The sequence below is a fragment of the Elephantulus edwardii genome, unplaced genomic scaffold, assembly GCF_000299155.1.
Source record: "Elephantulus edwardii isolate Elephantulus edwardi_28Jun2011 unplaced genomic scaffold, EleEdw1.0 scaffold00557, whole genome shotgun sequence".
NCBI classification, from domain to species: domain Eukaryota; kingdom Metazoa; phylum Chordata; class Mammalia; order Macroscelidea; family Macroscelididae; genus Elephantulus; species Elephantulus edwardii.
Window position 1 is genome coordinate 239,393 of NW_006400307.1, and position 14,581 is coordinate 253,973.

At 45.3% G+C, this 14,581-nt stretch overlaps 1 protein-coding gene across 1 annotated transcript in view; it reads right to left on the minus strand.

Annotated features, from left to right (window-relative positions):
* Positions 1-10,081, minus strand: part of LOC102851830 (atherin-like) — a 99,915-nt gene extending 89,834 nt beyond the window's left edge. Inside the window, exons 1-2 of the mRNA XM_006903304.1 lie at positions 9,398-10,081; positions 7,377-8,096 (exon numbers count right to left, since the gene is read on the minus strand). Of these exons, the coding sequence (XP_006903366.1) occupies positions 7,377-8,096; positions 9,398-10,081 (1,404 nt within the window). The remainder of the gene's footprint in view (positions 1-7,376; positions 8,097-9,397) is intronic.
* Positions 10,082-14,581: the final 4,500 nt, after the last annotated feature.

Consider the following 14,581-nt stretch of genomic DNA (forward strand, 5'->3'; position numbering starts at 1 on the left):
CCTACGATAAAAATAATGCCCTAAAATATAATACTTTTAGACTATTCTCTCCCCCATAGACTTCAATGCCGTAAACATATTTCATCCAGTTTGTGCTCATGTGGAACCTCTACCTGGACCAAGAGGATGATTTGCAAATGGAGTATGAGAACACTGCATGGTTTGGAATTGGGAAAGGAGTGTGTCAGGGTTGTATTCTCTCTCCATCTCTGTTCAATCTATGTGCTGAGCAAATTATCTGAGAAGCTGGACTCTATTAAGAGGAATGTGGCATCAGGATCGGAGGGAGACTCATCAATAACCACCATTATGCAGATGAAACAACCTTACTTGCAGAAAGTGAGGAGGACTTGAAGAACTTGCTGCAGAAGATCAAGGAATGCAGTCAAGATGGATTGTGTCTCAATATCAAGAAAACAAAGATTCTTACCACTGGACCAATAGGCAGTGTCATGATGGATGGAGACCAAAACTATTAACAGATTCATCTTGTTGGATACACAATTAACACCTGTGATATGAGCAGTCAGGAGATAAGGAGACACATTCCTCTGGGAAAATCTGCAGTTATGGACCTTTCCAAATTATTGAGGAGTAGTGATGTCACTTTGAGGACTAAGGAGCATCTGATTCAGGCCATAGTCTTTGGAATTGCTAGCTATGCATTTGACAATGAATAATTATGACAGAAAAAGAATTGATGCCTTTGAGCTATGGTGTTGGAGAAGAGCACTGAACATCCCATGGAGGGCAATCCAAGAGAATGAATATATATGTCTTGGAAAGGGTGAAGCCAGAATGCTCTTTGTAGTCAAGAATGATGAGGCTTTCACCACACATACTTTGGGCATGTTGTTAGGAGGTGCTATTCCTTGGAGAAGGACATGATATTGGGAAGGGTGGAGAGTCGGTGAAGGAGAGGAAGACTCTCAACCAGGTGGATTGACACGGTGACTGTTGCAATGGGCTTTCGTGTGACCAGAAGTGTGAGGATGGTGCAGGATAGTACAGGGTTCAGTTCTTTTTTTATACGGTGACTATGAGTCATGCTTGACTGGATGGCACCTAATAACAACAACAAAAACATACCTATTCAATCTGTTTGCTGAGCAAACATTTGAGAAACTAGACTCTGAGAAAAACTGATTTAGGAAGATCAGAGGAAAACTCACCAATGTCCTACATTATGCAGATGACACAACCTTGCTTGTTGAAAGTGAGGAGGACTTGAAACACTTGCTGCAGACGATCATACTACAGCTTTAAATATACATTACATCTCAACATCAAGAAAACAAAATCTCTCACCACTGCACTGATAGGCAACATCTTGATAAATGGAGAGAAGACTGAAATTGTCAATGATTTTATCTTACTTAAATCCAAATTCAACTCCCTTAGTTTAGTTGTTGTTGTTTGTGGGTTGTTTTTTTCATCTCCAGAAAAAAGTATGGAGATTTTTATGGACCCAATCTCTTCGTGCTTACAGATAATTGTCATTTAAAGTATGGAAATAGCAATCATTAAACATTGTGTTTACCTTCATTAGAAACTTATCCATATCCAAAGAAATCAGATGACTTTCCAGTACTTCTTTAATTATTGTTGTTTAAGCAAATTCAGAAAAAAGTGCAATTTTGCGATGTTCTGAATTTGCAAATTCACACTCAGAATTGAAAGACATTCAGAATCAGCAACCACACATGGTAGACTGACAGAAAAGAACATGAATTTCTCACAGGCTGGTTCATCCTATGTTGCAAAGTCAGACAATAATAGCATCAAAACCTCTTTGCCCTCTAGTCAAACTGACTCATAGATGACCCTTTAGAGAGTTTTCAGAGGCCATAAATTGCATCGGAGAAGATTGTCTCTCTTTCTCCCTTGCAGTAGCTGGCAGATTCCATGCATTTGCCTTTAAATTGTCATGGTTAAATCCTTAACTACTAGGCCATGGGAGCTCCGAATAAAACCATAGCATCTGGTTAAATAACATCAAGCAAAATCTAAATACCATTCAACAGAAACATATGAATAATCATGTATTTGCCTTACTGTTTGTTTGTAATTGCAATCGCGTTCCATTTAGGCAGGGTTTTTGATCCCATACTTCATGTAGGGTTGTTTTTTCATTAATAAAATTTCATACAATAAAATTTCACATGGAATTAAGTACATGCTAGATAACAAAGCTGTAAAGGAAGGCTTGGTTTAACTCAGTCATTCCAAATAATTTCCACCACTAGTACCCGGCCATTAACACTCCTCCACAGTTCTTAAACCTTGAAAAACAATCTCGTAAGCAACACTTATTAATAATTAATTGTGTTTCTCTTCAAAGGATTATATAATTGCCAATCAGAGCTCCTAAAATGTTGTGATAATCAATGTTGAAAGACTGAAATGACATCCCAACCAAAAAGGAAAAGATATGACAGTTCAGGGAGCCATGTGGCCTTATCTACAGAACTACAGAAATCCTATTTTGGTTCTGCAAACAATAAAACAAACCTGCAGATCCCAGCTCTAACCCTACAGTTCCTGACAGGACCAAGAGCCTCAGGATGTGAATGACTTGAGTTTTGTTCAAAATGGAATAATATCCTTTTATGCATTTTAAATTTTATATTCCGCTGACCTAAACCAGGAGCTAGGGAAATTCAGAAATACTAAACTTCTCAGAGCCCCCTCACATTCTTCTTTTGTTTTCCATAATAAAATGAGCAATAGCATTCCTCAAACCTCAATCAGCATCAAGCAGACATAGAATCAGAATGGATTAAAGGAAGCACTTAACTATGGTTAGTTGGCATTTTGTTTATTACCAATAACACTGACCTTCTTTATTAACTTTTTACCAATCATACTTACGGATATACCCTTCTTCCTGCCCCATTCATTTATTTAAAGGGAAATAAGGACACATAAGCCAGACTTCTTTACTCAGAGTTGCATGTCTACTTGTGTAAGCTGAAGAGGAACTCGTATAACATGACCCCACTTACTATTGGATGTAGAATCTAAATAGACATTCTTGAAAAGGAGGATCTGACCCTACTAATTATCAGAACCTGATCAGTACTGTGTCAAGGCTTTTGGTGACATTTGGGTGGATCCAATCAAGCTGTAAGGAAGTGAGTTTTGAGGGAGCACAGAAGAATGGAGAACATAGGGCTCTGTCATGACCAAATCAGTTAAAACTTCTATTCTTCACTTTCCCCCACCATGCTGCTGTAAACAGAGACAGGCTTAGACTTAGGACTGAAAAGAGAGGGCATCAAGAAGACATGTGCCCCAGAAAGAGAACCACAAAAACACAAAGAGCTGCCTCTGGCCACCCAGGCTCCTCTGCATGTGACAGGACTGTAGCAGGATCTACAGTCCCATCTGCTTCTCCGCAGACACCACAGCCAGTCTCCTTACTCCAGCAGTTACATCTTCTCTCAGGATGTAGTATGTACCCACTGTTTCCAGCAGGAATACAGGGCCAGGGCCTCTGTTAGAGTGCTGAGAGGACCTATGCCACACGAGGAAGTGTCTCACCTGGAAAGAAGGCCAAACCAGTTGACCTCTCTAAAGCACTGTTTCAATGCCTCCACGCTGCTGTCAACACTGCTCCTCCATAACCTGCTGTACATCTAGCTCCATTTAAATAATGCATTTTTTTCAGAGAAGTTCAAAACACACCAGACAGAAAGCTCCCCTGTTTTCCATTTCTCTCTCTCTCTCTCTCTCTCTCTCTCTCTCTCTCTCTCTCGCCCCCAACCCAGAAGGCCCTGAGTATGCAAGCTAACAATTGTCGTGTCCTGGTATTCCACATCATAGTAAATTTCCAAGATTACAGCTCACATGTTTTTAGGACTCATGGCCAACCCCATGTCCTTCTACATTTCTTCCGTACACTTCTGCCCAACAAAGAGTTGGTTCCCATTCTGTACATCAAGATGCAAAAGGTCACTGGAAAAGTCAGGAGAAAGTCAAAGTTGAGAAGTTTACCTGATATAACAGGAATAAGAAGCAGGGTTAAAATACATAATACTACCTTGTAACAACACATATTGAATGAGCAGGTGTGTATCTAAAAATGTGTCGCCACTTGGCAACCTTAATGCATATGTCTCTATCCTAACATGTAAGAATGACTGGATGAAATTTAAGACTGAAATGCCATTTGATAATGAAGCATTTTTTAAAAAATAGCACCAGTGGTATTTTTATTTTTCCTAAGATTGCAATCTTCATAATGTCTTTTTTATTGCTATTTATCTCCAAGCTAAGAGCATTTGAAAATGCATTGCCTACTGACTACCAGTTTTCAAAACAGTAATCAACTAAACAATTCCCCTTCCATAAGCCCAAGGCAGTTTTAGGGCTTCCAACACTTAGGAAGAAAATGCTAAAACATAAATTTGAATTTTTATTTCTTTCCTTACTCTCACAGATACTGTGGGATCTTGGATAGGCTAATGGTCACACTGCCATGTGTTTGGAGTTTTTAGATAAATGTGCTAATAATATTTCATTCTTCCTCATGTGACAGGCCTAAGAAATGACTCATGAAACTATCAACAGCGAAAACTACAAATGTACAAATGTTAAAACTGGGAACCGCTGCTTCCCTCTGAAATAACTGTTTGTTAGTTGCTTTTGAGTCAATCTGACTAGTGTGACCTCACGTGCCTTAGAGGGAAATTACTTCATGATATTTCCAAGGCTGATTTCTGAGGTCCTACTGGTAGGTTCTAATCACTAGCTACCAAGCTTTTGGCAAATATCATTCAAAGACTCTTTCTGACATTTTAACAGACTCTTTCTGACATTTTAACAGACTCTTTCTGACATTTTGACAGACTTTCTTACATCCCCTAAACTCTCAAGAGAACTGTTTTGTTGGGCACACACATAAAACCCTCATTCCAGCTCTAAATGGTCTGCTCCTCCTCTTCACCCTCCAGCACCCATTGCCCCTCTGTCTAGGTACCTTTCCTGTGCTTTCTGGGCTGTACTCACTTGATCTGGAGAGGTGTCTTCTCAGTAGACAGGAACCATTTTGTGGGCAAGATTCCTGTCTGATTAATGTTGTTCTTAACTAGCCAAAGCCTGTTTTCTATGAAGTTCCCATCAAATTTTGGGTTTTGCTCATGAGTTCTGAAGTGGAAGACTGAGGAATTAATTACATAACCTTTTTATCCCTAAGGAGTCTCTGGAGAACAAACTCTGGAGTTAACAAGCCTGGCGGATAACCAGATGACTGAAGGTTTGAATTCACCCAGAGATGCTGCAAAGAAAGGTCTAGAGAGCTACTTTTGAAAATTCAACCACTGAAAACCCAATGGGACACAGTTTTAGGCCCCACGTGGCTCACTATGAATAGGAATCCACTTGAAGAAAACTAATAAACCATTTCTGTAGCTCTGTTCTGGGAATCTAAATGAGCCTTAAATATGGGTAGTTTAACCCCCTTATTTTACAAGTTAGGGTTAAAAAAGGAAAGGCACCTAGAGAGGGACATCATGCTTGGGTGGGTGGAGAGACAGTACAGGAGAGGGAGACTCTCAGTGAGATGGATTTATTCAGTACTGGGGAAATGGAGGTAGGTGTGCCTTGTTGGGGACAATGAGTCTGCTGCAGGATAGAGCAAGGTTTAGAGCTGTTTTACATAGGTTCACAGGTGACTTGGTGGCACATAACAACAGAGGGGAGATGTGTTTTACTGCATCCTAGTGGCATCCACTTCCTAAACAACATGCCTCTGGAAACCTAATGCACTTAGAGAAAGGACTATAGTTATAGAACAAGGTTCACGTATTTTGTTCATATGATCGCTATGAGTCATGCTCGACTCAGTGGCAATCAACAACAACCTCCCCTACCTATAGCCCCACCCCTATTCCCCATTCATGCAACTGGTTAATAGCAAAGCCAGGATATCTGAAAAACCAAACTCACAGCCACAGAATGTACTCCCACCTACAGAGACATCATAGAGCAGAATAGGGTTTCCCATGTGTTTCCAAGGTATATATCTTTACCAAATCCAACTGCCATATCGTTCTCCCATAAAGGGGCTGGCAAGCTTGAACCACTGACCTTTCAGTTAGCAACCAAGCACTTTAACCACCATACCACCAGGCCTCGTTAAAGCCAGAACAGAAAACTGACTTAACCACAGTGTTCTTTTCATCATCTGCATGTCTATCCCTCATGACTGATATACATTTAGGCATTCATTCCAACAACTCATACTGATGGGCCATGGCACCAGTAAGGTTCAAGGTCTAAGTGGGATTCTGGGAGTATCCCTTTGGACTGGGTTCTTCCATCCAGTCCTATTTTCTACCCCACGAAACCCTCAGTGAGTGGAGAAGGAAAGGTCAGGAATGCTATGCCACAGGCCAAGTGTGCATGGAAAGGGCCAACTACTTCTTCCTTGAATTTTCAGCTACTAGCTCAACAGTTGTTCTCCTTCAGCTCCCTAGTCAGGAGGCGGAGTCCCAGCCTAGCAGTCACCACAGGGTACTCAAGCAAGTGAGGGCCTGAGCTTTGCTTCACCAGGGGTACAGGGTATAAAGTAAAGGCATGGGTTTTTCATTGGAAATGTTTAGTGTGTTGCCTGCATCAGTTTCCTCCTCTCTAGAATAATGGAGGTCAATGATCTACTACACAAATGACAAGAACTTGATACTTGCTACAAAATAGGTATTCAGGAAGTAGCAGTACTATTGAACTGCGTACCTACATGACAATTTTGAGGTATAAATGAGATTTTCACACCAACCATTATTTTCTGATACCTAGTAAGCAATGGCTTTCATTGTGTTTTCAATTTTTAGAACATCTGCATGATGTCTTGAACACATAATCTAGGAAAATGGCCTATTTTATGAATAGTCTCCCCTAATTAGCTATTAGCTGAAGAATCTATCCCAAATGTCATGGTAAATTACTCTGTGTTTGAAAACAGGCAACACTTCTAAATTATAGGCAGTAAATTAGTCTTAAATGTACAGCAGATAAACGTTGTTTGTCAGTGCCCTGGGCTTCATTCTAATGAAACTTTTTTAATCATGAATTTAAAAAAGTATAGATTAACCACCTTGCTTTAAAAGACTACATCTGCACTGAAAAGGTGAGTCCTGTTTCTGACAACCTGAGGGCACCACTTATTTCAAGTGTCTTAAGGCATCTGGCATGTACAGGAAGTGCCCTGGACACCCCCGGGGGTAGTGTGTGTGTGTGTGTGTGTGTGTGTTTGTGTGTGTGTGTGTGTTACCTCACTGAGCTCACATCCACAGCTGAGAGAGCACACTCATTTGTAATATTTGAAAGCCTCCAAGGGTCATCCTGTAAGATTCTGTTAGGAGCGGTGCTCTTACCACGAACTCCTCCAGTGCCTGGTAGGTCTTGCCCCGGAACTCACAATAGTTCTTCCTCTCTCTGCACTGCGGGCAGCACTGGCTCCTGTCGACGTGGATGCAGCGCGGGTGCAGGCGCGGGCACTCGGGCTGCGCGCACAGCGGCCCTTCCTCAGTACACAGGCACGGACAGGCAGACGGGCCAGGTGCGAACTTCTCCCCAATTGCGTACACGAAGCCGCTCTCGTCTACGCAGCCTTTGCCTCGGTAGTCGGGGTATGCGTACTCCTCAGGCGGCTCGAGCGTGGACACGAGCTCTGGGCCTGCTGAGTCCTGAGGTGCTGCAGCTGCTGCAGCTGCTGCAGCTGCTGGGGGCTCCAGCTGAGGGGTGTCTCCGCGGGGCCGGCCCTGCAGGTTCCGGGCCTGGACGCCCCCGCCCTGGGCAGCCCAGGCCTGTTTCTGCTTGCTCCATGCGTCCCTGCTGGCGAGCCCGCGGCCGCCCTTGTTCCTCCAGTCCCGGCCACCAGCGCCCTCGTCTCTTGCGGGGCGGCCGAGCTCGCTTACCCGCCCGAGGTTGTCCCGAGACGCGTGCTCGCGCTTCTCCTGGCCTGGCTGCTCAGGCGCCCGGGCCAGTTTCTCCAGCGGGATGCTTGGACTGCACAGAGCCACCATCAGGCAGCAGGTGACCAGGAGGGAAGTAGAGAGTGCACCAATTGCCATCGCCTTGGAACTGGGCTTCCCCTACCACGTCCGGGGGCGGGGGGCGGGCGGGCGGGAGCGCCTTGGAGGGACGAGTTGCATTCACAGCCTTCGGAAGCTCCGCTGCGAGCCGGGAGCCTGAGTGCCTGTAGAGGAAACAGGAGCACAATTGAGCCAGTGGCCCCCAGACCCCTCACCCGGAGCACGCTGCTGTGCTCTGGCCCCGCTCCCCATTTAATATCAGGACCCCTGAGGAGGGGGCCAGCTCTTTGTGGCGAGCATTTTTTTTTTAACAATTATTATTAACTGCCCGGGTTCAGAGAATCCAAGTCCAGAAAAAATGCCAGCCAACAGTGTTCCCTGTGTCATTAGCGTCACTTTAGACAATCAGGAGAGGCTAGGAACAATACGAGGGTCAGGGGATTCAGAGGGCAGCGGTTCCCAGAGAAAGCGGCCGAGCTCCGTTTAGAACTCGGATAGCGGCCACGAAATCTATGTCCCTCGCTGGTTCTGGCCTGCTGTACTCAGAGGTTATTAAACTGCGAATTCCGCAGTGGAGTTCAGAGAAAGATGAATGGGTGGGAGATGTCCGGAAGCAACCTGTCTTGCTTCAGGGAATTATTTGGGGAGAAGAGAAAAGGAGCGGTAGGAAGGAAAAGCCAACTTTTGAATGTCTTTTGTCAGGCAGCAGAAGCTTCCCTTCCCACATCCTCTCCAACCATTGCTGCCCAGGGTGCCCCCCTGGGCGCACCGTGGGCAGGCTGCCGCGGGACCTAGAGGATTCGCTTCCGCCCTGGGCCTTCCTCGCCCTGCTGCCACGGACTGCCCAGCCATAGAGTACCAGAGCCTCGTTTCCAGAGAAGAAGGTCGGGGAAGGGAGGGAGACTCAGCCAGAGGCACACCAGCAGAGGTGTGTGGGGAGAAAGGTGGCTGGAGCTCAAAGGATCAAGGGAAACCCTCTCACTCTCCTGGTCTCCTCCAGCCCTCTGGATCCCAAAGTTTCTGACCCCCAAAGGCAAAGGGATCTCGCGACGCCGCAGGGCGAGGGCAGATCAGCCTCTCTACTTCACCCAGGCTGAAACTGTCCACGGCAGGCGCCTGACAGGCTTACCCATGTCTCTCCCTGACCCCCAACCCATTAGCGCCCTGCCCATCCCTATGCGGGTCTCACCCCCAGCCCAGGGCCCACAAACACCAGCTGGAACGAAACAGCCCTTATTTACAAACTTGGCGGGCGGGGGGTCTCTCTCCCTAGAGAAGAAATGGTGCCATGGTTCACCCCTGCGCACACGACGTGGACACGCACATGCACCCTCAGTCCTGCGGGCGTGCACCCAACCTACATACATGAGCAAGGAGCATGGGCAGGAAGCCAGGATCGCCAGGGGCGCGGAGGTGGCAGGGGCGGGCGGGGCGGGCGGGGCGGGCGGGGCCCCGGGGCGCCAGCGCCCATCCTCGGGGCTAGAGCGAGGACCACGCGGTGCGGACCGCGGAGAGAGCAGCCCCACCTGCGCGCTCCGCCTGGCGCGTGCACTCGCTAGGGCGTCTCCAGGGGTTTTCTCATCCCGCTTCATCCAGTCAGTTGCCTCAGCCCAAACTCGCTTCCCTGTCTGCTCGAGCCTGGTCTCCTCCTCTGCTCTCCAGGACGAATGGACCCAAGGAGCTGCTTGACCTCTCCGCTCCTCTTTGTTGGCAGCAATTGTGCGTGGCCGGGGCTTAGGATGCCTCCGGAGCAGGCGGCGGAAATGCCAGGAGCAGTGGCTGCTCCTCAGAGGGAGAGGAAGCGGCTGGCTGGCGAGCTTGTCCCGGTGGTGCGGCGCGGGCGCGCTCCTCTCAGCCGCGGGGTCGCCTCTTGCAGCCGCCGCCGCTGCCACCTCTGGGCTCTCCAGCCTGAGCGCGACCGTGGTGCTGGACGCTTTCTCCCCGCACCCACTTCGCCGCACCCCAGCCTGCGTCCCACTGCCGCACGTGCTCAAGTCCCCGCTTGTGGAGAGCACACCTGTCAGCCTCCGCTCTGCCGTTCCCATGGCCTCAGCGCCTGCCTCTGCCCAGCCCTGGCTGCCATTCTCCCTTGTCACTCACTCTTTACTGGACTTCTCATCTGGGCTTTCCCCCTCTTCTTTTCTCTTTTAATTATTTCCTTCCTAATTGGCCCCCTCCGGCTCTCCTCTCTGTGGAAGGCTTGGTTTGCCACTGTTGTAAAGCCTAAACTAAACTATGCAATTTGGAATTCAAAGACCTTGTTAGTTTAGCAGACAGACCTTAGGGAGCTTTTTTCTCTTTACATTCAGAAATCCCAGAGATACAGACTTGAAAGACTAAGAAACTTAAGGCAAACCATCCTTTCAGAATTTCTGCTGAAATCTAAGTCTCTTTCACCTCCCTCCCACCTCCTCCCTTCTTTCTTTTTTCTCCACCTCTATCTCTAGTCACAAAAGGAAAGATTTTTTAATGTTTTTTGTTAGAATCCTAGCCTGTTAAGTAGTGGCATGTGTGCCTTTTGTTCTTACTCTTTCAGGCCAGTGTGTCGCTTTCCTTGAATAAAGCAGGAAAGGTCAACCCTATGTGGTAATCTTTAAAGTGGCATTTTTCTAGCAATGCCCATTCCCAGCACAGTGGTTCATATTCCCCTCATCTTAAAACAGCAAACCAGCCGTGATGGGCACTCACTCCAATGTCAGAGTACATCTTTGCTTCAAGAATTGCTAAAAGGCTACTCTAGAAGTACTCCTGCTGGCTCCAGCCTGCAGTCTCATGGTCAGTCACCCAGAATACGGACCTTTGCAGCACTCGGGATCTCCATTCATGGAGGCTTGAAATTCTTGAAACATGCTCTGGAACACACATCCTTTTCTTTACAAGCTCTCTGACATGAGATGGCATACATTGGGACAGATTTCCTACTCCTCAACTTCTTTAAAATTGTAGGAAACAGATTTAAATGAGATCCCAAGAAAGGTTCTAGTAGCACAGAAAGCAGGTAGGTGGATGGGGGTGTGAGAATGGGGGTGTAGGGAGGAGGAGGGGCTGGAATTTTCTCCTCTGTCTACAAAACAAACCACATTATAGAAAGATTTCTATATCCAGAGCATTTTCTTCCCTGCCATTTCCCATAGGAGTTTCAGCTTCTCCACTCCCCTCTCTTCCTAGCACCTCAAACCAAGGTTGTATGCACTTTCTAGCATAACAATACCTTCTAGTATAACCTATCAGCACCAACTGTAATATCCTGGAACCCATTGTTAAAGACACTGTGTCAGTCCTTGTGCATGGTTTTCTTCTCTTTCTGACCTTTTCCCACTTCTTTTTCCACAGATTTGCCTTTCCTGACAACATACCCAAAATATGTGAGACAGATTTTTCACCATTCTTGACTCTAAGGATCACCCTGATTGCACTTGCCCTAAGGCAGATTTGTTTGTTCTTTTGGCAGTCCATGTGATGTTCAGTAATCTTAGCCAACACAGTAATTCAAAAGCATCAATTCTTCATCTGTCATTTTTATTCTCTATCCAATTTAAGCAGAATGCTGTCACACCTTTCATATCTAAGTGATGTCTATAATATAAATTTCTACAGATTCTAAAAAAAGTTGTTATTGTTCAGGTGATGTGCCCTTGAGTTGTTTCCAATTCATGTTGTTGTTGTTATGTGCTATTGAGTTGCTCGTGCCCCTTTGTATAACAGCCCTGAAACATGCTCTATCCTATGCCAACTTTACTATCTCTGACACACCTACCTTCATTATCCTAGACACTGTATCAATCCATTTTATTGATGGTCTCCCTCTTCTATTCCATCCCTCCTACCTTCCAAGCAGGATGTCACTCTTCAAGGACATATTTCTCCTTGCAACATGCCCAAATTATGTCAGACGAAGCCTCAGAATCCTTACCTCCAAGGAGCAACCTGGCTTCACTTTCTCTAGGATGAACCTGTTTGTTGTCCTGGAAGTCCATGGTATATTTAACACTCTTCTTCAATTATTTCTCTATTATCCATACTCTTTGTCCAGTTCTCTGATGTATAGCAAGGAATTGCAAGACTATGGCTTGGATCAGGTGAACCTTATTCTCCAGACTGATGCCATTGCTCTTCAGTGCTCTGGAAAGGTCCCTGACAGCTGACTTCCCCAATTCAATTTGTCTTTTTATTTCCTGGCTGCTAGTACTAAGAGTGTTGGATTGTGGAACCAAGCAAACTAAAGCTGTTAACAATCTCAATCTCTTCACCTTTTTTCATAATACTTCCAATTAGCCCAGTGGTGAATATGTTTGTTTTCCTGATGTTGAGCTTCAATCCATATTGAAGGCTGCAGTCCTTCATCTTCTGCAGCAAACTCTTCAGATCCTCCCCAGTTTCAGCAAGCAGGGTTGTGTCATCTGCATAATGCAAGTTATTGATGAGTCTTCCTTCAATCCTGATGCCACATTCTTCCTCATAAAACCCGGCCTCCCAAATAGTCTGTTCTGCATATAGATTGAAACGATATAGAGACACAATACATGCCTGGCATACACCCTTCCCGATTTTGAATCATGTGGTGTCTCCTTGCTCTGTACTGACATCTGCCTCCTGATCCAAGTATTGCTGTTGTTGTTATGTGTAGTCGAGTCACTTGCAATTCATAGTGACCCTATGTACAAGAGCCCTAAACACTGCTCTATCCTGTGCCAACCTCGCTGTCTCCAACACACTTATTCCTACCACCCCAATCACAGAATCGATCCATCTCATGAAGCGTCTTTTTCTCCTGTGCCGTCCCTCCACTCTCCCAAACATTATGTCCCTCTCCAAGGACCAGTCCCTCCTTGCAACATGCCCAAAGTATGTCAGATGAAGCTTCAGAATCCAGGACTCCAAGGAGCATTCCAGCTTCAGTCTCTCCAGGACAAACCTGTTTGTTCACCTAGCAGTCCATGGTATATTCAACACTCTTTCTTCAGCACCATAGCTCAAAGGCATCAATTCTCTTTCTATCATCCCTATTCACTGTCCAACTCTCTGATGCATAGCACGTAATTACGAAGACTATATCCTGGATCAGGCACACTTTAGTCTCCAGCCTGACATCGTTGCTCTTCAGTGCTCTTGAGAGGTCCCTCACCGCTGAATTTCCTTATGCAATTCATCTCTTGATTTCCTGGTTGCTGTTACCAAGTGTTGACGGTGGAGCCAAGTAAACTAAAACTGTTAACTATCTCAATCTCTTCATCTATACTGATGCTGCCATTTGGCCCAGTGGTGAGAATCTTTGTTTTCTTAATGTTGAGTTTCAATTCATATTGAAGGCTGTAGTCCTTGACCTTCTGCAGCAAGCACTTCAGGTCCTCCTCAGTTTCAGCAAACAGGGTTGTGTCATCTGCTTAACGCAAATTGTTGATGACTCTTCCACCAATCCTGATGCCACATTCCTTCTTGTACAGTCCAGTATCTCTGATGATCTGCATACAGATTGAAAAGGTATATAAACAAATACATCCCTGATGGACCCCCTTCTTGATTTTGAACCATGTAGTGTCTCCTTGCTCTGTTCTGATGACTGCCTCTTGGTCCAAGTATAGGTTTCGCGTTAGCACAATCAAATGTTCTAGGATTCCCATTCTTCTCAGAGTCAGCCATAGCTTATAGTGATTCACACGGTCAAAAGCCTTTGCATAGTCAATGAAGCACAGATAGATATTCTTCTCTGCTTTCTGCCAAGATTCATCTAACATTAACTACAATAGCCCTAGTACCAGGACTTCTTCTAAACCCAGCCTGCATATCTGGCAGTTATCTGTTGACATACTGTTCCAAATGTTTTTGGATAATTTTCAGCAGAATCTTGCTTGTATGTGATATTAATTATATTGTTCGATAATTTCGCACTCTGTTTGGGTCCCTTTTCTTTGGAATGGGAACAAATGTCGATCTTTTCCAGTCAGTTGGCCAGCTGGCTGTCCTCCATATTTCTTGGCACAACTTAGTGAGCACATCCAGGGCAGTGTCTGTTTCTTGAAATATGTCAGTTGGCATGCTGTCAACTCCTGGAGCCTTGTTTTTTAGCCAATTCCTTTAGAGCAACTTGAACTTCCTCCTTCATCACCACAGACTCTTGCTCATATGCTGTTTCATGAAATTCTTCTATGTCAGCCAATTCCTTCTGATACAATGACTCTGCTTACTCTTTCCATCTTCTTTTAATGCTTCCTGGATCATTTCATATTCTACCCAAGGTATCCTCAAGTATTGCCACCAGTGGCTTGAATTTGCTCTTCAACTCCTTCAGCTTAAGCAACTCTGAATGAGTTCAGCCCTTGTGATTTTCTGACTCCAGCTGTCTGCACGTTTCATTATAGTGGTTCTTCTGGTACTCTCTGCTTTTAGCCCAAATCCATTTAACATTAGCTATAATTTCCCTAATACCACAACCTCTTCTAAACCTAGCCTGCAAATCTGGCAGCTCTCTATTGATGTGTCATTCCTGTCGTTTTTGTATCATTTTCAGCAGAATTTTGCTTGCATGTGATATTGTTGTTGTTGTT